The following is a 25584-nucleotide window of genomic DNA, read 5'->3' on the forward strand; positions in this document are numbered from 1 at the left end:
TTTTCCTTGTTAACTTCTACCTATGCCCCAGGCCTTCATTCTGCCTCAGGAGCCATGCATGTCACCAGAAGTTACTGTGCTGTCCTAAGGCTTTGACATTGAAAGAAGAGAAAGAACTCTCCTTTTAGCTTAGTATGGAAGAGTACCTTTACAACTCTGGCTTTGTTCCCCAGAACCCCCGTTCCCAGGGTTCTCAGATGAGGACAGATGAGAACATGCTCCTTGAGGGAGCCTCAGTGATCAAGGGATGAAGTGACAGCACAAACCCTAGTCACAGCCAGGGCCCTCTCTTACTTTATTTTTGTTGTTTTAAATGCTTCCTAAGTAAGGAACCAGTTATGAGGAAAAGACCAGAGAAACCCCTGTGAAATAGAAGGGAAACTACCATTTACTAAGCATCTGCTATGTGCCAGCAACGGTGTTGGGTCTTTCAAAGGTGTTCTCACATTTCATCCTGTCTGTGAAGTAGCTATGGATGCAAAAACACGCCACTCCCTCTGAGGGGTTGTGGGGTCGACCAGAGGACTGAACCCAAGTCTGTGTGGCACCCCTACCCCATCTAGTTAAGTCTCCATGGTCAGTGCAGTTCTCCCTTCCACAAACCTCATTCTGCTGGATCTCACTCACCCCCTAGAGGGCGTGACAGGAAGCTGGGGGATAGGATGAGGCCCCCATGTTTGCCTCACACACATAACGTGTAACGAGTTCAGGTTTCTAACTTCAGGAGCCTCATTGGGTTAACATTTGGCTTCTGGGCTAGAAGGAATTTCATTAGAAAAGCAGAGGAAGGCAAATGAAAAGTATTTTAATGCTTCTGGGCAGGTAAATTCCCGGGAGTTGTTGCAGGCCACACAGGGCAAAGGCAAAAGGAGCTTCTAGCCTAGGCCACATGGCTAGAGCCATGCCAGGCATGTCAGGAACCCCATGTGTTCCATCCATAAATGTCAAAGAAATGTACATATAATCTGTTTTATTCCCAAACTGTCTATTTTTCATATCTCTTCAATGACTCATTTGCACACCTATTGTAATGACAGGATTTTGGAATGGCGGAGGAATTTGCTACTAAGGCCCTGGAGCTGAAACCGAAATCTTATGAAGCTTACTATGCAAGAGCAAGGGCAAAACGCAGCAGCAGGTGAGGAGAGAGAGAGAGGGTGACGAGCAAGATGTCTCTTTTCCAAAAATCTGGCCAAAGCAATGTAGGCCATCCTGGGGCATATGTACCCAAATGTGTCTCTCCCTGAGGACTTTGAGGGCCATGCTTTGGGGATGGCTCCCATAGCATAGAACTCCGCTTGATACTGGCAAATCTTCAGGGCTATGGAGATCTAGAACATTTTACTTTGGGAGAAAAATGCCTTTGTGTTGCTAGAGAATGGTACCTTCTTCCATGAAGCCTCTGCTATCTCTCAATCGCTTTTAACCCCTAGAGCAGACAGCATGAAGAGACACTGGTGCCTTAAGAAGAGGTCACTTAAGCAAAATATCCTTCTGGCCCTTTTAGAAGGAAAAGTAGAATGGGTCACTTATATGGCAGGCTCCTCTTTTCCTGTAGGCATTTGAGGAGTCCCTGGGTCATTTAATCTTCCTTCTGAGTCTCTCCTCAAGTCTGGTAGCATCAGACCTCCTCCTCACCTAAGTCACCACCACCACACCACACCCTCGCGGAGACAGGAGGTCCCTGCTGCCAGGATTGAGGGGGCCCAAGAGAAACTGCATCCCTCGTGTCCATCTGCTGTGGCTTGGCCAGTGGACATGAAAGGCTCCAGAAAGACCTAGAACCTACCATCACTGATCTTTGGATAACTTGTCACTGTCCTTGATGCCTCCTGCCCAGTGCCCGACCCTTCTTCCCAACTCTGCCCAGGAAAGAATTGCTTCAGGTGCACTGTTGTGGCCAGGGGAGGATATGGTCCTAACAACCAAACCCAGGTTAAGTCTAGTGACAACGGTGGCAGTAATATTAGTCTTAACTAGCTGGGGTAACAAAGTCCTTATAGAAGCTTAACTGTCAAATTCTCTTTTTCCCCAGATAATTCCTTCCCCACAAGGGCAGTTGCCGCTTTCCTGGGCGATATTAATAGGATGGGAATATGTCTGAGAGTTTGTGTCCTCATCTGTAAATTAGAACTGAGTTGCCTAGTCAGCAAGCCTAATAATACCTGCCCAGCTCTGATGTAGCAGAACGGAGGAATAGCAGTGCTGTGGGGCGAGGGGGAGAAAGGGGCAGAAGACAGGCTTCTTGCCAAGGACTGAACAGGCCTGAAATTTGGAGCCAAAATATTGAGAATACAAAGAAAAAATTATGCTGGATCAGCAAGATTTTTAAATATTGTAGTTACTGTTTTGTTCCTAAGCTAATTGACAGTGACCCTGTAAATGACAACCCCACCCAACCCTCATACTGCCTGGTGTGCATTTGCGCACTTACAGAATCTTCCGGAAGGGCCTGGCGGGACTAACAAACGGGGCCATTTCTCTGCTAATCCCAGAGAGGCCAGAAGGAAGATGGAGGCTAAACAGGCTAAGGAAGCATTCTGGGCTCTTCCAGAATGACAGCCTCCCTGTTTCCTTCCTTACAAATCAAACGAAAGCAACCCCAATGCCCGCCCAGACTCCCACAGATACTATCCCCAGTTCTCTGAATAGTGACTGCCTCCTCAGCTCTTGGTAATTCCTGTTGATTCAGAATAACTCCAGTTCCTGTGTTTACATTTTGTCAAGCAGACAGTTTGCAGCAGCCTTAGAGGATCTGAACGAGGCCATCAAGCTCTGTCCAAACAACCGTGAGATCCAGAGACTCCTGCTGCGAGTGGAGGAGGAATGCCGCCAGATGCAGCCGCCGCCACCGCCTCAGCAGCCGCCTCAGCCGCCGCTCCCAGAAGAAGCGGAACCCGAACCACAGCACGAAGACATGTACTCTGTACAGGATATATTCGAGGAGGAGTACCTGGAGCAGGATGTTGAAAATGTTTCCATTGGCCTCCAGACCGAGGCTCGGCCCAGTCAGGGGCTCCCAATAATCCAGAGCCCGCCCTCCTCTCCGGCCCATCGGGACTCAGCCTACATCTCTAGCTCACCACTTGGCTCGCATCAGGTTTTTGACTTCCGTTCCAGTAGCTCTGTAGGTTCTCCCACCAGACAGGGCTATCAGTCCACCTCACCCGCTCTTTCTCCGACTCACCAGAACTCTCATTACAGGCCTAGTCCTCCGCATACTTCCCCGGCCCACCAGAGCGGCTCTTACCGCTTTAGCCCCCCGCCCGTGGGAGGACAGGGCAAGGAATACCCAAGCCCCCCTCCTTCCCCTCTCCGAAGAGGCCCTCAGTATCGGGCCAGCCCTCCTGCTGAAAGCATGAGTGTCTATAGATCTCAGTCTGGCTCACCCGTGCGCTATCAGCAAGAAACAAGTGTTAGTCAGCTTCCTGGCAGACCGAAATCCCCATTATCCAAAATGGCCCAGCGGCCCTACCAGATGCCTCAGCTTCCTGTGGCAGTTCCCCAGCAAGGGCTTAGGCTACAGCCTGCCAAGGCCCAGATTGTGAGAAGCAACCAGCCCAGCTCAGCGGTTCATTCAAGCACTGTCATCTCCACAGGGGCCTATGGCCAAGTAGCCCACTCGATGGCTAGTAAATACCAGTCTTCACAAGGAGACATGGGAGTAAGTCAGAGCCGATTGGTTTATCAAGGGTCAATTGGGGGGATCGTAGGAGATGGGAGACCTGTGCAACATGTCCAGGCTAGCCTAAGTGCAGGTGCCATCTGTCAACATGGAGGGTTGACCAAAGAAGACCTTCCACAGCGACCTTCCTCAGCATATCGGGGTGGTATGAGATACAGCCAGACGCCACAGATTGGGCGTAGTCAGTCTGCATCCTATTACCCAGTCTGTCACTCAAAACTAGATCTGGAGCGTTCCTCCAGCCAGCTAGGTTCCCCTGATGTGTCACATTTAATCAGAAGACCTATTAGTGTCAACCCTAATGAAATCAAGCCCCATCCACCCACTCCCAGGCCACTGCTGCACTCCCAGAGTGTAGGCCTCCGCTTCTCTCCATCCAGCAATAGTATCTCATCAGCCTCCAACCTCACTCCTACCTTCCGGCCATCTTCTTCGATTCAACAAATGGAGATCCCACTAAAACCGGCGTATGATAGGTCATGTGATGAGCTGTCACCAGTGTCTCCCACTCAGGGAGGTTACCCCAGTGAGCCCACCCGATCCAGGACCACACCATTCATGGGGATCATAGATAAAACAGCCCGGACTCAACAGTACCCCCACCTTCACCAGCAGAATCGGACCTGGGCCGTGTCATCAGTGGATACCGTTCTCAGCCCCACGTCTCCAGGCAACCTGCCTCAGCCCGAGTCCTTCAGTCCACCATCATCCATCAGCAACATTGCCTTTTATAACAAAACCAACAATGCACAGAATGGCCATTTGCTGGAGGACGATTATTACAGCCCCCATGGGATGCTGGCTAATGGGTCCCGTGGAGACCTCTTGGAGAGAGTCGGCCAGGCCTCCTCATATCCTGATGTGAAGGTGGCTCGGACCCTCCCTGTGGCTCAGGCATACCAGGACAACCTGTACAGGCAGTTGTCCCGGGACTCTCGACAAGGGCAGACATCCCCTATCAAACCAAAGAGACCATTTGTGGAGTCTAATGTTTAAAAGACGTTTGTTGGAGTGAGACCCATATGTTTTCACTGCACATTTTCAGGCTTGGTTTCCACATTTGAGGTAGTTCTCTGGCTTAATTTCTCATGTAGTTTCTGTGTGGTGTTCAGAGGTGGCAGCCCACATGCCGGAGTTCTTTGCATGCAGCCGACCGGGAAGCTGGCCTCCAGGGAGCCAGGACTTCGGTTTCTCTCGTCTGTGCCCCAGCCACATGCTCTCTCCCTCTCTTCCGATGCCAACGAGGAGATTGTTGTGCCGTGTGCTTTAACCCAGGGAGATCAGACACACTGGTCAGCTTTTTCCAGGAGACAATCGCTTTCACTGATGTTCTTGTTGTGTGAATGTCTTTCTCCTTTTTTACAAAAATAAGGTGTTCTTGTTTGTTTTCTTCTAGGAACTTTAGAAAGAGTATGATGCCCCTTTGCCTTTGCATTCTTATCCAGTGTTATCCAAATAGCCAACCCCAGTGCATTCTTGTGCCATGGTCTCCTCCCCAGGACTGCCAGCTCCCTGCAGTCATCAGGTCTAGAATGTTCATTTAGGTTATTGCTGGTCTTCCTACGGGGGCAGAAGGATCAAGGAGAAAGAGAAGAAACAGGTCTATTAAATTGGAAGAAAAAAACCAATATGATTATTTAAAATGTCACTACATTGATTTTCCAAGAAGTGTTCTATGAGTATTTAGAAAACAACCAGCCCTTTAAATATTTTACTCAGCCAAGGAAATCAGATGAGGATCATGGATATTTTAAAATAATTCACCAAGAGGTATTCTTTAGGTTTTTAGCCAACAATTAACTATTAAAATCTACTGATTTTTCAGGGGTGGTGGGGCAGCATTGGGGAGGGCAGGAATACATAAATAGAGCAAGAGGAAGACTGTTCTGGATTCTCAGTGAAAGGCTAGAGAAAAATCTTTGTCTTGGAGAAGTCTGCTCTTTAGGTCCTGATGTATCATTGAGCATCATATTCCACAAAAGCAAGCCCTTCCTGGAGTGTGACTGGTACAATAATCCTGTCAGTGGGTCTTCACCCAGAGCCCGATTGTGTTCTTACCAGCCCTCCTCTTTAAAACCCACGTGGTGTAGTGAAAAGATTGGTTCTCTGAGAAGCAAACAATTCTCTTGGAACTCTATTCCTGAAGTTTGCACCCAGGGCCATTGCACCCTGTGCCAGATGTCATCTGATTCCATTTCCAGATCTAGTTTCATTATCTATTACTCTAGGAATTGTTTCTTCTTTTCTTTTTCGAGGTAGGAATGTTTGGGGAGTGATCTTTGAAAACCAGACACAGCAAAGTGTTTCAGGGAGAAGACAGACCCCTTTCAGCCTTGGGTGGGGGCACAGGAGACAGACAGCAGGTCTTCTGATCCAGCTACCCTCCACCCTTCTGTGTCTTGTGGTCATTTGCTGACCTGTCCTGTGCGTGACTGAGGCCAGCATGAGATGGACAGCAAGAACACTGAAACCAAAGCCTTAGCACAGGCCTGGTACTGACTGCACATCAGCTCTGAAAACTTCAGAAACTGGACAAAAGAGAATTTGTTCTCTGTCCTTAGGAATCATTCTGCTCTTGTTCGTAAAGGGCTATTGGAAGGGCAGTTTCCTGAATAAAAATCCAGACGTGACCAGACCTGTTTGTAATAGTAAGTGTCCTCTGAAAGTATCACTAAGACACAGGGAGCATGAAGCTGAGATCAGAAACGTTTTGCTACTATTTTAGATTCTGCCAAATAGATGGACCCTCCGCCCCCAAGCCTGAAACAAGCCAGTACTTGTCTCTCTGTGCTAGAAGCAGACAGCTGGGCCAGCTCAAGACCCAGACTCTTTCCACTCTCTCTGATGCCTAGGGACTGTCTCCTACTCAGCTAGCCGAGGGCGGGTGCCAGTGTCTTATCCCTTCTCTTCTCCTTCCACCTCCCTCCCTCCCTCTCTCTCTCTCTCTCTCTCTCTCTGTCTCTCTGAGAAGATGAAGTGTTCAGCTGTAGCACCAGCCTGCAGCCAGGAGCCAGCTCCCGCTTTGTCCAGGTTTCAGCCCTACGGGGGGGGGGGGGGGGGGGGGGGAGCTTTGCATCTCCTCCCTTCCTCGTCACCTCTCACTGAGGAGCTGCTGCTACATTCTGAGAAAGTTCTGTATCTGTCAGGAAAGTGCCCCAGCTTATTTGAAACACCACCACACATACCACCCGTACTCAGCTGTCTAGGCAAGTGAGCAGGTTCTGCATTTTACAAACATGCCACTGATGCCACTTGTCCCCAGGGTCTTTCGATTTTCCTGGACAAACCGGAGATTGCGGGTCTATGCCTTACTGGGCAAAACACTTAAAACAGTCAAAATGCAATTCTTTGTTAGCCATTGTAGGAGGAATTGAATATCACTACTGGGCTCCAGTTGAGTTTGACTAGAATATGCCAACTAGACCATACTGGGGACAGGCGACCGTTTTTCCCTGTAAGCAGACTGCCTGTGCTCTGTTGCACTACTTCACTGCCATGGGCTGATCTTAGTACCGAATCTCCGAGATGCCCTCTCCCCCAGCAGCACTTGCTGAATCAATGTCTGGCCTCCAGTGGGGGAAGTTTTTCAGATGAGCCTGGTAAGTTCCACTCACCCAGTTCACATCACCCTGAAATGGAGACAGTAGTAACAGACTTCAGCCTCTAGATTTCTCACCAAATTGTACGTTTCGTTCACCCAGAATTCTTGCACTAATGGGTTCCCATCACATGTCTATAAATGGGTGCACTTTACTGTTTGAATTTGTAACTCTGATAAATACTGGATATTTAAGTGTGCGTGATGTCTTCATTAGAAAATAGCAAAACCGCTCTTGTCTTTTAGTGTATCTTTCAAGGAAGAAAAAAAAAAGGAAAGAAATCAAGCAGTGGATCACAACATTTATAGCACAAGAAATAACTGTTGTATATAAGCATCAAAAAGATTAAGGATTTTTAAATACAAAAAATATTTGCAGTGATTTTAAAGTGCTTTTCCAGCAATTTTCTTAGGGACTCCTGAGACATGGTTACTTTATTTACTGGATCAGTAAGGCACACAATTAACAATTAAAAATTAATGTTTATTTACAAAGTAAAGGGAAAACCTGTGTAACATGAGAATTTGGCACGGACAAAATGGAGACCATTTTGTATCTGCTGTTGTATCTTGTCCGGGTTGCAGACGTGCACTATTAAAGCCCCAAGTTAATAGAGCACAAACCCTTCTGTTCCTCTCCCATGTGCCCCTCTTTCTAGATGTGTTTAACTGAAACTCGAAGGCTCAGGAAAATCCTACTAATTAGAATCCTGTACAGTACCCCAGGTTGTTGTCCAGAGATACAAGTTTGCTAATTTAGTCAAGCCTGGATTATTAAACACTTTTCCTAAATTATTGTAAACAGATCAGCCTAGAGAAAGGTATTCTCGGTCCTCATATTGTATAGTAGTTTATGAACCCCTCTCGAAATATTGGTATTTTTATATTCCAGAGATGTACCCAATAGAAAAATTAACCAGTATCTAATTTAATATCCATAAGTATTTTCCTTAGATATTTAGTCCTGTACAGTGGGTTATGTGGACATCACCTTGCTTCAACCACATTCTACCACTAGGTGTCACTGTGGCTCTGCACCAGGCTTGTCTGGTGGCAAAGGAGGGCAGCGTGTCCCCCTGGAGGAGCCGCCTCCAGGGTAGCCCTCAGGCCCAGAGGGGGCCTGCAGAGGTGTCTTCACGGATCTGTGCCAGTTGTGGCAAGATAAGCTCTTTGAACACTACCTGCTTTGGACCTTGAGCCAGGCAGAGGCTGGGAGAATGCTGACTAGAACTCACTTGCTCTGGTGGATGGGTGGGTGCGAGTAAGACTCCTTTACTCCCCACAAGCACCCCTCTTAGTTCCTCTTGGCCTCCAACTTTTATAACTCCAGAGATGTCACAGTTGGGTGGTTTGATTCAAAAATAGTTATTTTTCTACTGCAGAAATGCCTTGGACAAAACCAGTTGCTCACTGAATCTTTGCCACAAAACGGAACAGGCTCCCCCTCCCTGTCCCAGCCTCTCCCACCCTATCTGTCTGTCCTTGGGCTGCCCACTTCTCAAGAAACCAACTTGCAAAGGCAGCCTGCTGCTGCTTCCACACCGAGGCCTGTGCTGCCCCATTGAGTGCACATTGGGAGGTGTGGCTTTTTCTCCTTTTCCTCTAGGAATTCCAGACTGACCATCTACCATGACTAACAACAATGAACAAAGGGCTTAGGGGTAAGAGCTACCTACAAAGATGTGTCATGGAAACCTTCACCATGCAATGCCTTGAACTCAGCTCTGGCTGCTCCCAAGAAAAGGTGGCGGCGGTGGGGCGGGGGGCCTGGACACAAGCACAATGGGAATGGTGGAGCCACTGTGCAGAGCTACTTGAATAATCACTGGGTCTTCATCAACTCTTATAACACAGACCACTCAAGGGCTGAAGTGTTGGTAACCTGCATTTCGGTGTCCAATGCCTCACAGCTGCTGAACCACCCTGAGATGCTTGTGGCCACATGATGGCCACAGTCAGAGCTTTGCAAGTCCGTACCAAATGAATGCGTAATTGGACACCAAAAATCAAGTGTTACTTTCATGTTTCCTCACCCATATCATCTCACTTCTTCCTGCTGACTCTGATAATCTCCACTAAGCTGACCTGTCAGGTTTTAGCTGAACGCATATAGATGCAGGCCAGCATCACTCTCGTTTTTTCAGACAGACTTACCCTCTGGAAAGGAAGGAGCCTAGCTGCTTTGTTTTTGTAGCACTTACTGGCTGGAGTTTTCTTTTGCCTAATCGCTAACCAGAACACATGGTTAGGGGGACTCAACTCAGTCCCTTCGGTCCCCAGGACCAGACAGTTAATTCTGGAAATTCAGTACTTGAATGTACCTGCCTTATTGTGTACCAGCTTATTGGGAAAAAAAAAAAAAAAAGCTAGAAATGCTGGCTCCAGATCTCGCCTTCATTGACAGGTTATTTTGGGAATCCTGTAAGTTACACTTCCTGTTCCGGTTTGGTTTTGTTTTTGTTTTTGTTGTTTTTTTCCTTTGGCTGATTCCTGCTGAGTGGGGCCAGTTCCTCATCAGGCTCAGGGCAGGTGCCATCCTCAGGCATGGCCTCCTTTCCATTTAGCGCAGCATCTCCGTCTCTGTTCTGTCTCCTCCAAATCCAAGATGATTTTAATTAGTACAGACATGTACAGTCTACAATTACAGAGTGATTTGTACTAATATGATTTTGATTCCTCCTCCTCTTTGCTGTCCTTTCAAGACACTTGCTGGAAAAAGCTTTAATGCACTTAGTTTTCCTTTAGGTTTTCTATGATTCAGATGTAAAGGACTTTCTCTGTACAGTATATTATCCAATGCATGTTTGTTCTCTCTCCCGATATATTGAACACCACGCAGTTGTGAACTCGTGCAGTGGGGATGTCCCACACCCAACAGAGGCATTTAGCCCCCTGTGTATAAGGAAAGACATTTTCCTTTGCTGTACTTGCTTGAGCAGTTGTATTGTCTGTACATGTGAGCTGTGTGAGATAGATGTGAAAAGTTCAATGAATGCATTTTCCTGCCCATGTGTACAGATCGCCATCCGTACAATGAACTGTATGTATGAAAGCAAATGTACTTATTTATAAAGGGTAACACTTGGAAAAACCTGGTATGGTGGTGCTTTCTCCTTCCGTTACAGTGCCTCCCCGGGGAGCTGACTGGAGCCCTCACTGAGGCCCTGGGTGCTGAGGAGCCTCCCGCTGGGGACGGATTCAGCAGGTTAATAATAAGCAAAGGCCAAATGCCAAATTCTGGGTGATTTGGTTGGTCTCTCTTGGGACCTGCAAGCTTGTATTCGAGCTTGTATTCATTCATTCAGTGAAGTGACTGAGCACCTGCTCAGAGTTGGGGCAGCACGATGGGCACTCAAGAGAGCTGTGGCTGAGAAGACAGTTCTGTGCAAAGGCTTGCAGTATCCACTGAGAGAGGGAGGCTTTTTCTTCAGTGAGTTTCTCTCCAGCCAAATCAAGGGAGCACTGAGCTCTTCTTGTTTCATTTTAGTAGCTGAGGCTGCACCCTTGTCCTGCTGCCAGTGAAAGCTGTCACGTCCAGAGGCTGCGTGCCCGGGGCGAGGGGACGCCCCCTAGCTCAAGTTCTGAAGGAAAGTGGTCAAAACTGGAAGCCATTACTTCCAGACCTTTGCTTTTTCTTCCTAAATCAGGATAAACTTTCCCATCCTTACCATCTAGAGAGCTAGGCCGCTGCATTGTAGAAGCTGCAGGGTTCCTGAAACCAGCTGGGGATTTGATACCTTTTTCTAAAAAGTGGCTAGCATGGAGTCCTGCAGCCCTTCCTGCCTAGCAGGTACCTGTCTACTGTAGGGACGAGCTGTAGGGACACAGCTTCCCCTAGACCCCAGTGTGTGCTGAACAAACATCCCTATTGTGTCAATACATCCATTTCCCCCAAACAGCCAAAGCTGGAAAAGCAGGAAAACCAGGCACGCAGTCATCCCAGCCTGGATGCCAGAGTTACCTTCAGAAAAGAAAGGAGAAGACTCTTGAATGAACCACCTACTGGTTCATAGAAAACCTCGTGGTTTGAAAACTTTGAGACCTCAAGGGGTTCCAAACCCAGTTAAGGTGAGGGGCATCCTGAGCAGGTAAAGGAGGCAAGAGGTCCATCTGCAGGGAGAAGAGGCACCACCTTCATGGCTGGGATCTTTTGAATATTTACAAACTTAGGAGACCCTTGATGCAGAGGCAAGCACAAGAGTTGGAAGTGAGATGGGACGCTAACAGGGTCAAGGTGATTCTGTCCTCATTCTGAGAGCCAGCTGTGACCTTGACTGAGCCATCGGCTTGTGACACATATGAAGTCGTGTGCTTTGCAAGCTTTTAAGCCAATGAAGGTTCAGGCAGAAGCTTCATTCAGGAGAAAGAACATGGATGCAGAAAGCAAAGACCTCTCAAAAATATGGAGAATAGGAGGCACTTGGGTGGCTCAATGGTTGAGCCGCTGCCTTGGCTCAGGTCATGATCCCAGGGTCCTGGGATCGAGTCCTGCATTGGGCTCCCCGCAGGGAGGCTGCTTCTCTCTCTATGTCTCTGCCTCTCTCTCTGTGTCTCTCATGAATAAATAAAATTTTTTTTTTTTAAAGGACAGAGAATAAAGTAAATGTCAGAAAGGATTCATGTTACCCAAGGATTACTTACCAGAGGACTTGCTGTAGGATTCCTTTAAATAGTATTTTAAGTGATGATGCTTTTCTGGAGCACACAGAGCATCCCGTCGTGAGATCACCATAAACACACCTCCTGCCTGAGCCTTAGGGATTGTTCTCAAGTGGAATCTCAGCTTGTTCTCAAAGCTTTGCTCCTCTTCTTAAGGAATTAAAAGACAGATTTTCAAAAGGTAAAAAGTGAACAGAATACTGGGGAGAACTTCTTGCCAAGGCCCTTATCGGGGTGCACCCTCCAGGCCACTCTCTCTGGGCTGAGGAAAGGGTTTCTCTAACCCTAAGGGAGCGCCTCCCACACTGGGGTCAGACACTGAACAGCCCCTGGGCCATTTCAGAGCCTGTGCCATGACAGATATCTTTAATCACTTTACCTTCTGTGCCCAGCGGGGGGACGTTCAATTTCTGTTGAGCCTAGTAAGACTAACTTCATGTATCTGACTCCACTAGAAGCACAGGCCTCTCTTTTTTTGTCACAGCAAATGAAGACAAGTCAGAGATCGGCTGTAGACATTTATTGAATCATCTGTTACACCAATGCTACATTGTACTTCACAGAAGACTGGCCACAGGCAAAGTAAAATAAACCACCACGCATCAGCTTGCAGGGGGCTTCCTGAATCATCCAACATACACTTCGGCAAGCAGGCCAGTTTACAGATTTTGACTACAAATCTAAGGTTCCATTTCTCTATGTGGCATCTGGCAAGGGAGACACACAATTGTACTTTGGTAGTTTGTCCAAGGGGGCGTTTCTCCACGTGTAACTATCTGGCTATACAGCGTGAGCCAGGCCCTGGCAGAGAGCACGGTGTAACCAGGCGAACACCCAGTCCGTCCAGGCAAGCTGCAGCAGAGGTGGAGGAGGTGGGGAGAGTCTCAGAGGGGACTGGGCAGCCCTGCGGGGAAGGGGGGCAGCTCCGGACTCCAGCCACCTGCTCAGAGAAGTGGCAGCAGCCGGAGGCAGGGCCCAAGGCCAAAGTTGAGAGTTAGAAATCTGAGAATTGGAGGATTGGAGGAGGCCAGCCCCATTCTCTAAGGCAGCACTGAGTGAGAAAAAGGCAACCATCAAAGGAACAGTAGTCAGGTTTGGAAATCTCATTCATTTCTTCATGTCAGTAAACTGTGTCTGTCTCAAACTGGGTCATGTTCCTCAAAGCCCAGAAAACAAGGAAAACAAGAAGAGAGCATTCACCAAGTCCAAGAAGCACAAGGTCAATGCTCTAATCACGTTACTTCGAGACTGAAGCCAAAGAGTGACTCAGGAGGCAGCACAGCCTGCTTATGCAGCTGGGGGATTAACCCGATTCCAACTCAGTCCCAACTTCCTGCAAAATGGGCCCAGGTAAAGGGATGAGGCTTTCCTCCAGAACACAAGCAGGCAGCCTTGCCTTCCCCGCAGAGCAGGAATAAGACTACAGCAGCAGCCATCTATTTAAAAAAAAAAGAAAGAAAGAAAAGATCCATGCCCTTGGCCTCAGGGCAGAGCCAGAGCAGCGCCTAAACCAGCTGGTGAGGGCGGGGACCCTGCGGGAGTAGCTGCAGGACAGCCCACCCACCGCCCAGGGGGCCATCTCCGCCCTCCCCTGTCGCCCTCAGCGCCAAGTACAGTTTGTCTCAGTCCTGTGGCCCATCCCCCTCCCAGTAGAGCCGTCCTGGGGCTGAGGACTGAAGAAAGGGAAGGCAAAGCGCAGACGGGGCCAAAGCCACATCTCCACTGCTTCCCAGGGGCCCGTCCCTCCCCTCTCCGGGGGAACCCTGCCCTGAACACCAACATATTTTATACATAATATCACTTGCTCCGCTGCCAAAGCCTAGACCCATTCTCACCACGTGTTATTCAGACTAGCGAGACTCCTGCTTTGCATTCAGTGTTACACAAAGCAAGTCTTGGCCTCGCCAGGCCTGTCACTAAGGTCCAGTTTCTCCCACAGCTTTGTGCTCTTTGCAGCCCCTGGACGCGGCCCAGCATCCGCTGCTTCAAGAGGAGAGCCACTCTACGTCTTTAGGGATCTGTGCTTTTGTAATCAGGACTGACCACCCAAAACCCTACCCAGAGCTTCTCGATTTGTAGGGGGGGAGCGGGGGGGTGATGGTGACACAGGGGCAGGGGTTGGTGGATGACTGACAGGACTCTAAAGCAGCAGCAAGGAGGGAAAGCAGAGGAAGCCAAGTCCTTCACCCCAGAAGTCAGACCTCAAAGTTCCCGGGAACGCAGCCCCCACACTCCCTACCCACCCTGCCGAGCCCTCCCCAGGAGCCGCTGGTCCTATGGGCAGCCTCGACGGGGCGTGGGAAAGACGCCTATCCAAACCCCCAGAACTGAGTAGGCCAGCGCCCTCCCTGTGGTGGGGCAAGGGCAGGCGGTCACTGGGAGCTGGGGCTGTCGCCTTCCGTCAGCGTCTTGAAGTCCATGGAGAGAGCCTGTTCTTCCGCCTGGGGTGGCCGCTTCCAGTCAGCGCGAGTCAAAATGTAGAGCACAGTCACACCAAAGCTGGCCAGCAGCAAGCCCAGCACGTTGGCCAGGACACCCTCAGCCTCAAACGTGCTGTACTTGGCCCTGCAGGGTTAGGGCGGAAGGGAGAAGCCACCCAAAGGGTCACTGTCAGGCCCAATGCCATTTGCACCCAGGCCAGAAAGATGGAGGGTGTTCCAACCCGGCCTCCCCGGGCCCCCCAGAGAGGAGAACCACCACTCCACTAAGTCCACCAAGAGCTGGCCCAGAAGGCAGAGGTCTGGGGAAGCAGAGGGCAGGGCTCCATCTCTGCTGGCCCTGGAGACACAGGACACTCACCCAAGTTTAAAAAGCAGCGCCTCCTTCAGGCCCAGCAGGGCTGTGCCCACAGACAGGACGAAGATGGTGGCGCCAAAGAAGACGTGCTGGGGGCGGTAGCGGCTCCGCAGTGAGAACGAAGCTCCAGGGAACAGGAAGAAGCTGAAGCCCACGAGCCACTGCAAGAAAAGGCGGTGGTGCTGGGGACTGAGCTGGCCCCCGGCCCAGCCACCCCAAGGCCACCCCGGGTAAGTCGTGTCCACACGCTGTCTGGGAAGTCCTCCATCCACCCACTTGGCTTCCTCAGTCCCGGGAGCAAGGGTGAGGAAGCAGCAAGCACCCACAGGAAAGGTCCTGGCCCCGGCAGGGCACTCCAGGCCTGCTCTCAGTTCACCGGGCCTGTACGCTTGCTCGGCAGCCTGGGCCAGAGGCCAAACACGTGCGCGGGGTCAGCTGGAAGGTGCCTGGGTCTGAGGCCCCCTCACCCATGATCCTGGCTTTGGCACCCATCTCAGAATCTGAAAGCACCTTTTTCACTTTCAGGCACATGCCTTGGAAAATGGGCCCCCTGGTGGCACTCACGTCCCCGCCCCGGCCTCCCCACATCGTTGTGGGGCTGAAGGACTCACCTGCACAAAGTAGAGGACAAACACGAGGATGCCACACCAGCTGTGCAGGCTGTACAGGTCAGCATAGCCCTTCTGCCGGTGGTAGTTGAACACCGCCACCAAGCCTGGAGCACAGTAAGGGGCCATGTGAGGACAGGGCTGTGGGGCGGGGAGCGGGTGAGGTGACCCAAGGGAAACCCCACTAGCTGGGACTTCTGGGATCTGGTCCCAGCTTGATGGCTGCCAGCACCTAGTGTCCCGGCAGGGGACGCCAGCAGGGGGAAGGGACATGGGGAGGGGGCCACAGCAGACTTGGAGGAGACCAGACCTGTCCCACAGCCTCTTCCCCCAGGTCAGAAGCAGAGGGAGAGGAAAGGAAAAGCCGTGCCCCAGAACTCACCCACGAGGGCGATGATGAGCGCGAGGACATGCAGCAGCCCGTGCAAGACTTTGGTTGTGCGTTTGGCTTCATTCCTGAAGACACGGTAAACCAGCAGGGCTTATGGGGAGTGAGAAAAGGAACGTCAGGCCTGCGTGCTGCTGGCACCAAGGAGACATGCCTTGGCTAGGAAGGGCGATCTGAATTAAGGGCTTGTCAAGGTACCTCAGCCACATTAAACAAGGTTCCCGGGGGCCCAGCAGGGGCCCTCGGGTCTGGGTCCGTGTGCCTTAGCACTCCCCCAGCCGCCACCTCCACTTCCTGGTCAAGTGTCCTGTGTACTCCAGGTTGTGTTGTAGGCTCATCATGCGGTCACAATGAGGGCCCACCAAGCTTCTGAGGTCACCTCTTAGCTATGATGATTCTCAAATAGTCCAGTATGGAAGCCTGAGCGGACATTAACTACCTGTAGCAAGCAGGCTCCCTAGTTGGGGGGGCCCCTGGTTCCCAAGCTAACCCCCTCATTCGGCTGAGTGGGACAGGGCCAGGCGGCATGGGGAATGCCTCTGAGGATTCCGCTGCTGAAGGAGGGGCTGTCACCAGGACCTCCTCTAGGAAGAATGGGTCAAATAGATCCAGATTTGGATTTCTTGTTACCAGAGAAGAAGGCCACAGAAGGCAGGGTGGGAGCTAAACATGGCCTCACTCCCACCCCAGAGAGCTTTAGTTCGGCCACAGCCAGTATCCCCCCGACATGCACACACACACAGTCACCCTCTTTCTCCCAATTTCAGCTCAAGGCCCAGCCCCTGGGCTGGCTGCTCTAAGCAGCGCGCAGCTCTGCTTGTCGAAAGAGCCTCGGACGCTCCTTGTCTAAAGAGCCAGGGTAAGTAGGAAAGGAGTTGCCACCCACCAACCCCAGGCCCCTGGATTTGGATGCCTGGGATCCCCAGGCTCCAAGCTAGCTTCCTTCATGTCTTTTCTGGAATCTGAAAATGTGCCCAATTACAGGAGACCTCAGGGCTGAGCGACGTCTGCAAATGGCCTCCCCTAGGAGCGGCTCCAGAAGTGCAGGCAGCGGGACTCACCATCTCCCTGCAGGAAGATCAGGCCTATAACCATGCAGAGCGGATGTACGTTAAACTGCAGGGCGCCCTCCCAGGCGATGCCGCCCCTGTACAGGCCGAGCCACGCACCGGTCATGGCCACCACCGTCAGGCCCAGCAGCTGGGAGAGCGCCACGTAGTAAGGCAGCGCTCCGGGGGTGGCCGCCACGCCGGCCCGGCTCTCCATGCTGAACAGCTGCTGCAGGAGAGACAGGAGAGCTCAGAGCAGCTGGCACCCCACAGGCACACCCCTGGCCTCTGAGGCCAACCGGCGCCCCCTCTGCCCACCTGCCCCCAGGGCCACCCTGTGCTAAAGCCCGGTATCCCCAGTCTCAAGGGTGGCTGGGCAGGGGTGCCCCACTTCCCCCAGAGACAGGCCAGATGCCTGGCTGTGAGATGCAATGAGGGTGCAAGTGAAGGCCCCCCAAATTGTGGAGGGGCAGAGGGCCCTGCGCCTGGGCTTTATATTGTTTGACGAGGCCCTGGGTCTTCTCAGGGGGGCCTCACAAATGAGGTACAGAGAAGTGAGAAAACCCCTTGAAGGACCAGGGTCTGTCCCCGGGGGGAGGGGGGGTCATGAGTACATCCAGGGAGGAGAAAGCCGACCCCCCCACCCCAGCCCCCCACAGCCAGCATGCCTGCGGCAGCCTGAGATAAAAAGCCATGCCCTCCCTGTGGGCCTGGGCAAGGCCCCCACAGCAGGTGCTTGCAGGAGAGATGTGCTCTGACCTGCTTGCCTGCAGGCCTGCAGGAGTGGGGAACAGGAGCAGCCAAGCAGCCTGCTCCCCCTGCTGCCCCCCCTTAGGGCTGCACGGCTCAGGTGAGCTCTCCAAACCTAAAGGCACCAGAAACCTACAGGGGCTAACACTGGCCACTCAGGGCTCCTGGCATGTTTCCTGCGTTTCACTGCACTCCCCGCAATGCTGTCGGGACAGGAAGCAGGGGGTCTGGTCCCCTGCGAAGGACGAAGGCAGTTCGGGGAGGTGGGAAAGCCCTGCTCAGGGCGCTGTGTGTGTGTGGTGAGCCTGTTTCCTGGCTCCTCTGTGCAGTCCCCCCCATGTTAGCCTCCCCCAGGGTCAGGATGGCCCTCGTGCCAGCTCTTCACCCTGAGCCAGTGGGTTCTCCTGACCCAGAGCCCAGCCCTGACCCCTACGCCCAGGAGGCAGAGGCACTGGGGCACGAACGAAGATGACTTCCACCCCCCTCACCCTGGTGTTGGGCATCCTGTGCCCACAGAAAGGTGCTCTCCCCTCCCCAGCGTCCCGGCCTCTCCTAGAAGCACTGGGAACATCCCAGAGGAGGACAGCTGAGCAGAGCCGTGGCCCAACAGGCTTCTGGGCCCCGCTAACAGCCAGCGGGAGCTCGCTCTCTACCCCTTGCTGCACAAGAGCTCGTGTCTGGTTGGTGGGCGGCGGGGAGGGACTCCTTTTACCTCCCGGTTCTCTCTGCCATACCCGACAAGTGTAGGCAACTTCACCGTGAAAAAAAAGGCGGGGGCAGTGGGGAGTGTTACTAATACACACTTCCTACACTAAAATGCAGATTAGCAAAAAAAGGTAAAAATTCCAAGTAATTAGCATTTTCACATGTGTCCTTACATCCCTTTTTTCTAGAAACACATACAGTATTTTATAGAAACAGAATCGGTATGACCTGTTTAACTTCCCAGTAGGTCATGCATATCTTCTCATGTCAAATATCCACCTACGCCATCGTTTGCATGACGTCACAGGATTCTTCTGTGCAGCTGTTTCATGCTATAACCAAGGCCCGATCCCTGTTGTTCAACATTTAGCTAGCTTCCAGTTTTTCGCTAAATGAACCATACTATGTGGCCATCTCTGCACGTGTGTCTAATTCCTAACCGGAGAAACGGAACCCTGCAGCAAGCTACATTCTCTTTTACTTTTTTGACATTTTATCATCATCTTCCGAACACACTCCCATGGCAGGGAGGCACATCTATTTCCAGAAGGCCTGGCAGACTACGAACCCTCATTTCTGAAACTCTTGTCTCTGTATCTGTCACCTTTCACAGGTAAATCTAGGCCCAGTTCCAATCTCTTCCCCAAATACAAACCCTGTTTCTAACTACCCACTGTGTTCTCTACCTACATCCCACAAACACTTCAAACTCAGCACATTCAAAGTCAACTCACCTGCCCATTGCTACCAAGTCCCTTCCTGACCAGGCAGGTGGCCAGTGTGGCTCCCTCCTGGGCCTGGCCCTGACAACTGTGCAAATGTCAGTGGAGACAGGTCACCGAGTCCAAGGGGATTTCCCCCCGCCCCAGTCCCCCCATCACTTCCCTCCTGGCCCTCTTCATCACCACCACCCCAGCCAGGGCATGGAGCTTCTACCCCAATCTCTGTACCCACTTCAACATGCCAGACCTGCCAGGGACGAGCCAGCTCCCCAATCCTGATGCCCTACCCTGCATGAAAGGGCCACTACCTGCTGATGAAAAGCCAATCCTGTAACATGATGCTGACTCCCTTTCCATCTGTGGCCCTGGGTTTTTTCACCAAACACACTCAGAGGATACCCTCGCTTCCCACTTCCCGGCCCTCACAACACCCTCTGCCTCACACTCCCCATGTCTCCCTCCCAGCTCCCTGCTCCCCACCACTCGCCCCTCCTCCACCTCCTCCACTCACCCTCCCCTCCATCCATCTGCCCACAACCTGAAATGGGCATTTCGCTCACCTCTGCCCCTCGAGACTGGCCTGCAGCTCACTTACCAGGTGGCGTCCTGCCCCCCCGTTAGGCTTGCCTGTGCCTCTCTGCTCACGGGCCCTGTGAGCTGGTGCCAGGCGGGGATGCGTCCTGCTCCTCTAGGGCCTCCTCAGGATCTATTCCCTTGCACAGACTCTAACAGGAACAGATGCTGTCCTCCGGTCACTTGTTCTCCGCCCTCCTCCCCTTTATTAGATTCATTTGGCCCCGGGGCACGGTCGGAACCTGATTAGCTCCGAATTAGAAAGAGCAGAAGGAACGTGCTCTGCCGCGGGTCCACCTGCCACGCAGATTAACCAAGGACAGCAGTGGGAGCTCTTGGATCTCAGAGCCACTCTGCGGCCAGGCCAGCCAGCCTCCTACTGAGACAGGCAGAGATCAGAGCAAGGTTCTCCTCAGAGCTGTGGGTTGTGACTTACAAGAAGTATATAAGATGGAGCTCCTAAAACCCTTGGAATTTCCCAAGAAGGCCATAAAGCAGTCTTTTGTTAAGTTACTGAGCCTTTAGATAACCTGGGGATGGGGCTGGTTGCCAGGGGAACCAACCACGTGACTGAAGCCTGGAATCCTTAGTTCCACCCATCAACTCCCCCCCCCCCCCCCCAGAGAGGTGCTGGAGATTTGAGTTCAATCACCAATGGCCAATGATCTAATCAACCACCTCTAAGCAACCAAGCCTCCATTAAAATCCAAAAGGAGCTTCTAGGGAAAGACAGCTCCCCCAGTCCCCGGGGATAGAAGCTCCTGCACTCAGGACCCTTCCGGACCTCACCCTCCCCTCCGCTCCTCTTCATCTGGTGGGTCCTAAGTCATATCCTTTTATAATAAATCTAATAAGTAAAATGTTTCACTGAGTTCTGTGAGCTGCTCTAGCAAATTAGTTGAACCTGAGGAGAGGGCCATGGGAACTTCCTATCTACAGCAGGTGGGTCAGAAGCACTGGTGCCAACCTGGATGTGCAACTGGCATCTTTAGTGGGGGGCAGTCTTGTGGGCCTGAGCCCATAACCTGTGGGATCTGATGCTGTCTCCACGTAAACAGCGTCAGGACTGAGTTCACTTGCAGGACACCTGGTCAGTGTCCTCTGAGAACTGGAGGAGTGGTTGGTGGTCCTGAAAAGAAAACACACATTGGAGTAGTGAAAGGACTAAATGGGGGGCTTGAACGTTCTGCACTGTAAATTCACACCCTGAGTGCCCCCAGGAAGTCAGGCCCCTCGTGCTCTTTGCAACCCACCTGCTGCCTGCGTGTGTTGGGAGGACAGGGGCCTCACGGCGGGCTTCCAAGCCCCGACTCCGTACTCGGCATTCTCTCCTGTAACCTTCACGATACCACCACGATAACAGGAGTATTGGCTCAGTTTAATGGGTGAGGAAATGGGGGCTTAAAGAGGATAGGTGACATGCCCCAAATTATCAGCCGCAAATAGCTGCTCAATGATTTGTTCATGAAGCACCCTTTGTATGCTGGCAATACGCCAGATACTGGATAAGCCGTGATCCCTGCCTTCAAGGAGCTTGCAGACAAGTTACAGAGCAGACACAAGATTTTTTTTAAAGAGTAGCAGGAATTCAAGCCACGAGTTCAACTCAGGCTCCAATGGCCCTTTCCACCATACACACTGAAGACAGTGTCCCCCTACTTTTATACATTGAAGTGGCACAACCCAAGCAGTAGTTGTCTGGCAGGGGTATGGCTGTGCCCCGCATCCAGGGTGGACTGTCTTGCTTTCCAAATACTGAAGTCAATCAAGGATGTATCTGAATGGGCACTTGCCAAATATGATCACTCTGAAGCAGAGCTCCAATGGGTCCCTCCCTGTCCCATGCCAGTCCTCCCATGTCCCTCACCCCTCAGGAAACCAGGCTCCTAAGGCAGTTTAAGCCATCAAGTACTGGTGTCCCCTGTGGGCTCTCCTGGGGGAAAAAGAGGCAGGACGGAAACCGGTAGTTAAGAGAGAAGGGGATGGGACACCTGGATGGCTCAGTGGTTCAGTGTCTGGTTGAGTGTCTGTCTTCGGCTCAGGGCATGATCCCGAACTCCCAGGATCAAGTCCCACATCAGGCTCCCTGCATGGAGCCTGCTTCTCCCTCTGCCTGTGTCTCTGCCTCTTTCTGTGTCTCTCATGAAAAATCAAATAAAATCTTTTTAAAAAGAGAGAGAGAGAAGGGGACGCAGGAGGCTGAACCAACTGATCAGTGAGCTTTTCTTCACAGAGGCTCCAAAGGCAGCGCTCCTGCCCCATCTGTCCGGGGAACTAGGCATCCAGGAGAAAGCCATAAAGATTAACCTGTGGAACTTCAGAGGCCCAAGCTGTCTCCCCCACTCCCCTGCCCAATGTGAAGGTTGATTTAAGTCCAAGGAAGAGGGATGCTCAAAGCTCACACCAAGCAAGACCATCCTGCCTCAGGCAGGCCTGTGCCTTGCCTACAGGTGACCTCATAGTCAATAAGCTCCAAGGGGGAAAAATACAGATTCACAAAAAAGATGGAGTAGTGAGTGGTTCAGTGGTTTACAGAACATGAGCAGAAAGATTCCTTCAACAATGGCATTCCCCCATTCCTATTCCATTCAACATCATTGGCAACCTCTCTTTGTGCAAAGGAAGGGCTGCTTCCAATGCTGGAGAGAGAACACATTACAGGGACTCTGGCTGGAATCTGACCTCCCCACAAAACAGATGGAACATGTGCAAACCTTGAAATCAGTTGAGAGTCACTCCCTACTAAGCAGATGCCTTGGAATCATGCTCCTTGGGTTCATCCAGACAGTGACAAGACTCTCTTCCTTCCCAATTGGGCTGTCCCTCCAGAATGCTGGCAGTCCTTACACCTCCTTTGTTCCCAAAGCAGAGAAGCATGGACAGCAGCATCAGGCCTGGAAGCAGCCACTCTCCACCCCAAAGGCCTCCTCTGCCTCACACACCCGAGTCTTGGAAGCAGGGGAGGCTCTAATAGTCCCTTGCCCAGCCACCCTCCTTGCTGTCAGAGCACAAGATGGGGGTGACAGTTCTGGCAGCTTCTGGAACTTTGGGCTGAGACAGTCACTCCCTCCCCTCCCACACACTTGCAGTCAGGTTCCACTTAATGCAATCAAACAGGGACAAGAGCTACCCGCAGGGCTTGAACGTGCTGAGAATCACTGTTTCTCCCCCAGCCCACAGTTTCATTAAAAGGCCACGAGCCCTAATCTCATTATGGGGACCAGACATCGACTGTGTCCTAAAGCCTGGAAGCTGGCAGCCTGGCCTGGCCACAGCCCTCCTTGTCCACAGCAGGGTTTTAATTGAGTTAGAGAAGATTATATTGGGGACTGAGGTTAGAGCTTTTCTTGATGAGTGAGTGGGGGAGGAGGGAACAACTCAATTGCCCTAGAATGTCCTAGAATGTGATGGAAGAGAAGGCAAAATGAAGGTTGAGCTGTCAGGCAGAGCTCCAATTAGCCTGCAGGAAGAAAGCAAAGCTTGAAGTTAGACACTGGGCCTGGTTCTCCATTAAGTACAGCGGGCTTGGTGCCAGGGTTCCCAAAACTTGTAGGGACCCACAAAAAATGTTATGATTTCTACCAAAGTCAGGAGGAAAAACAAATTTAGCGTTGAAGAAAACGTTCTAATTTTTAATCCAGCTTGGAATACATTTGTCTTTATAACAACACAGTTGTAAAATATACAGTGTTTGTTTGTTTTACTGTTACTATTTTTAATGGAAGAAGGGTCCCAGCAAGGCAAAAGTGCCTAGGACCCATGAATGCAGCTCCGGTCAAGCAGATGTGATGTTAAAGCCAGTCCCACTGTTTATGACTCTGTGCTCCTGGACAAGCCAAGTCCCCTCCCTGAGCCTGCTTCCTCATCCACAACATAGGGGATATTGAATCTCACCTGATTTACTCACTGGCCCAGAAAAAATTAAGTGGGATAAATATGTACTGGTGCCTAGCAAAGTGCCCGTCACATGGTTGGCATTCAGATAACAATCTAATAAAAACAAAACCTTGGGAAGAGTCGCAAATCCAAAGTTGTTAACATAAGAGGTTTGGGGCCACAGAGAGCCAGATGGCAGCAGACAGCCCTACCACCTCTCATAAATCCACACTCCTCTTCTATCTGCTCCCGTCCCCCACCCTGGATCTGGGGCGGATTCCTTCACCCGTGCCTTCTGGTGTTGCTGTGCCACTCCATATTAGAGAAGCCAAGCTCTGCCAGCCAAGAAAAGGTGGCCAGGACCAGGGCCAGGGCAAGGTGGGGCAGGCAGGGGTGGCTCCACCTCCCGGCTGCCGGCTGCCTCCTCCCGCACGGAGGTGGGGGGAGGTTGCCGCACCCTTTCTCTCTGTGGGTCTCACCTTGGCATTTACAAGTTTTCGTTCTGTATTTTTCTGCCTCAAATCCAATTTCACAAGAGAAATCAAGGTACCTGTGAGAAGGTGGGATTTCTTCATTTGGTATAAAAACAGAGTTAAAGAATCCAGATGTCCTGAGATGGAGCTTCATTTAATGAGACTTAGAAACCCCTCAAAGACTGGCAAGTTAGGGAGCATGAGAGGAGAGGGACAATCTCAAAGAGAAAGGCTGGGGGTAGGGTCCACTGGGATCCCTCTCACTGTGACGCTCTGGGGGAAAGAGCAGGCGTGGGGGGGGGCTGCCAGCACCTGGGTGTCAAAGGCAGCAGCGGGCCGCTCCCTCCGCTCAGTTCTGCACCGGTACTCACAGCTCAGGGCCCCGCAGGGCCGAGCCGGCGAGCCAGGGTTTCCCAAACGAGACGCTCCTACCCTCCACAGGAAGCTGCGGAGGTTCCAGAACTAGGTTCTCCTAGCTAGATACTTTTCAACCCCAAAGGCAGAGAGGCGAGGCTGAGGAGAGAACCAGCAGAGCAGTCCGGCGGGTCTCGGTTTCAGGTTTCAACACAACAGTCGTAGCAAACGTTGGCGGGTCCACGTCTACCCTCCCGAGTTTCTAGAACAGGTGAGGCCACCTGGCGCTCCGACCTAACTTCCGCAGTGGCGCGGAGGCCGACAGCTCCCGCGGGGCGCACGGCCCGCTCTCGCCGGTCCCGACCGGCTCCGGGGGGCTGGGGAGCAGGTGAGGTGCGGGGGGCGCGGAGGCCGGAGCCGGCGGGGGGGGCGTCCCGCTGCCGCACACCTGGGCGCCGCCCCGGCTTCGCGCGGGGGCTCGGCTCGCACCCACCCGCCGGGCGCCTACCTGGCCGGGCGCCGGGCCCGGAGCTGGTCCCCGCCGCGCAGCACCACACGGCGCCCCGGCCGGCGAGCTCCCCGCGCCGCGCCCCGGCCGGTTCCGCCCGCCCCCCGCCCCCCGCCCCCCGCCCCCGGCGCGGAAGCTACGGCGTCGCCATGACGACGGGGCGGCGGCCGCGGGGGCGGCGTGGGGCGGGGCGGCGCGGGCGGCGCGGGTCACGCCCAGGGCGCCGGAAGTGCCCCCGCGCGCGCCGGCCGGGCCCCCGCTAGTGCGCGGCGCTCGGGACGCGGCCCTGCGCTGCCCGGGCCCGAACCTTGACGCCGCGCCCCTGGGGCTGCGGCGCCGGGCGCTGAGGGGCCGCAGCGCGCCTACTGCGACCCCGGCCTTCTGGACCCGAGCTCGGGTAACCTTCGAGATCCGGGGCTCGCGACCCGGGGCGCGTTCAGGGGTGCAGGGGGGCTGCGGCCCAGGTGTGGGGACCTCTTGCCCAGGCCTGACGCGGAGGCCGCGGGCGCTGCGGGGGAGGGGGACGGAGCCCGGCGCCGAGGGGAGGGGCTGCCGCCGGGAGAGCCGCCGCCGCCGGGCCTCGGCCTGGGCTCCGCGCTTCCTGGTTCCTTCCACGCCCTCCTCCTCCCCCCTTCCTCCCCTTCCCCGCGCCCCGCCCCGGGCTCAGGTGGCCACTAGGTGTCAGACACGGCCCGGGCCTGGGCGCACGCCGCGGCTCCTGCAGCCCTTGGGGGACGCGCCCGCCTCCCTCCCGGCCGAGCGAGAGGTGACTGGACCGGGTGGCTGGGCTCACTCCTTCCCCAGTACCAGCACCCCAACACACACACACACAAAGGTGAC

General features: G+C 52.8%; 2 protein-coding genes across 14 annotated transcripts in view; one reads left to right on the forward strand and one right to left on the reverse strand.

Moving 5' to 3' along the window:
• Positions 1-10374, forward strand: part of TANC2 (tetratricopeptide repeat, ankyrin repeat and coiled-coil containing 2) — a 362852-nt gene extending 352478 nt beyond the window's left edge. For all 10 annotated transcript variants that reach the window (XM_041724731.1, XM_041724730.1, XM_041724735.1 and 7 more), the window contains 2 exons: positions 1038-1138; positions 2731-10374. In XM_041724731.1, coding sequence (XP_041580665.1) covers positions 1038-1138; positions 2731-4681 — 2052 coding nt within the window. In that variant the 3' untranslated portion in view covers positions 4682-10374. The remainder of the gene's footprint in view (positions 1-1037; positions 1139-2730) is intronic.
• Positions 10375-12447: 2073 nt separating this feature from the next.
• LOC121473469 (transmembrane ascorbate-dependent reductase CYB561) lies at positions 12448-24889 on the reverse strand. 4 transcript variants are annotated; one of them, XM_041725883.1, is made up of 7 exons: positions 24745-24868; positions 20501-20662; positions 16796-17012; positions 15729-15827; positions 15350-15453; positions 14742-14899; positions 12448-14507 (listed from the first exon to the last, which is right to left on the reverse strand). In XM_041725883.1, exons 3-7 carry the CDS (start codon positions 16998-17000, stop codon positions 14315-14317), a joined length of 759 nt encoding a protein of 252 aa, XP_041581817.1. In that variant the 5' UTR covers positions 17001-17012; positions 20501-20662; positions 24745-24868; the 3' UTR covers positions 12448-14314. The 4 variants fall into 4 exon arrangements, with proteins under 4 accessions (XP_041581817.1, XP_041581816.1, XP_041581814.1 ...); XM_041725882.1 differs by lacking the exon at positions 24745-24868 and adding an exon at positions 20787-24709; XM_041725880.1 differs by lacking the exon at positions 20501-20662 and having other exon boundaries at positions 24745-24889.
• Between the last annotated feature and the right edge of the window lie 695 nt (positions 24890-25584).

The sequence above is a fragment of the Vulpes lagopus genome, chromosome 12, assembly GCF_018345385.1.
Source record: "Vulpes lagopus strain Blue_001 chromosome 12, ASM1834538v1, whole genome shotgun sequence".
NCBI classification, from domain to species: domain Eukaryota; kingdom Metazoa; phylum Chordata; class Mammalia; order Carnivora; family Canidae; genus Vulpes; species Vulpes lagopus.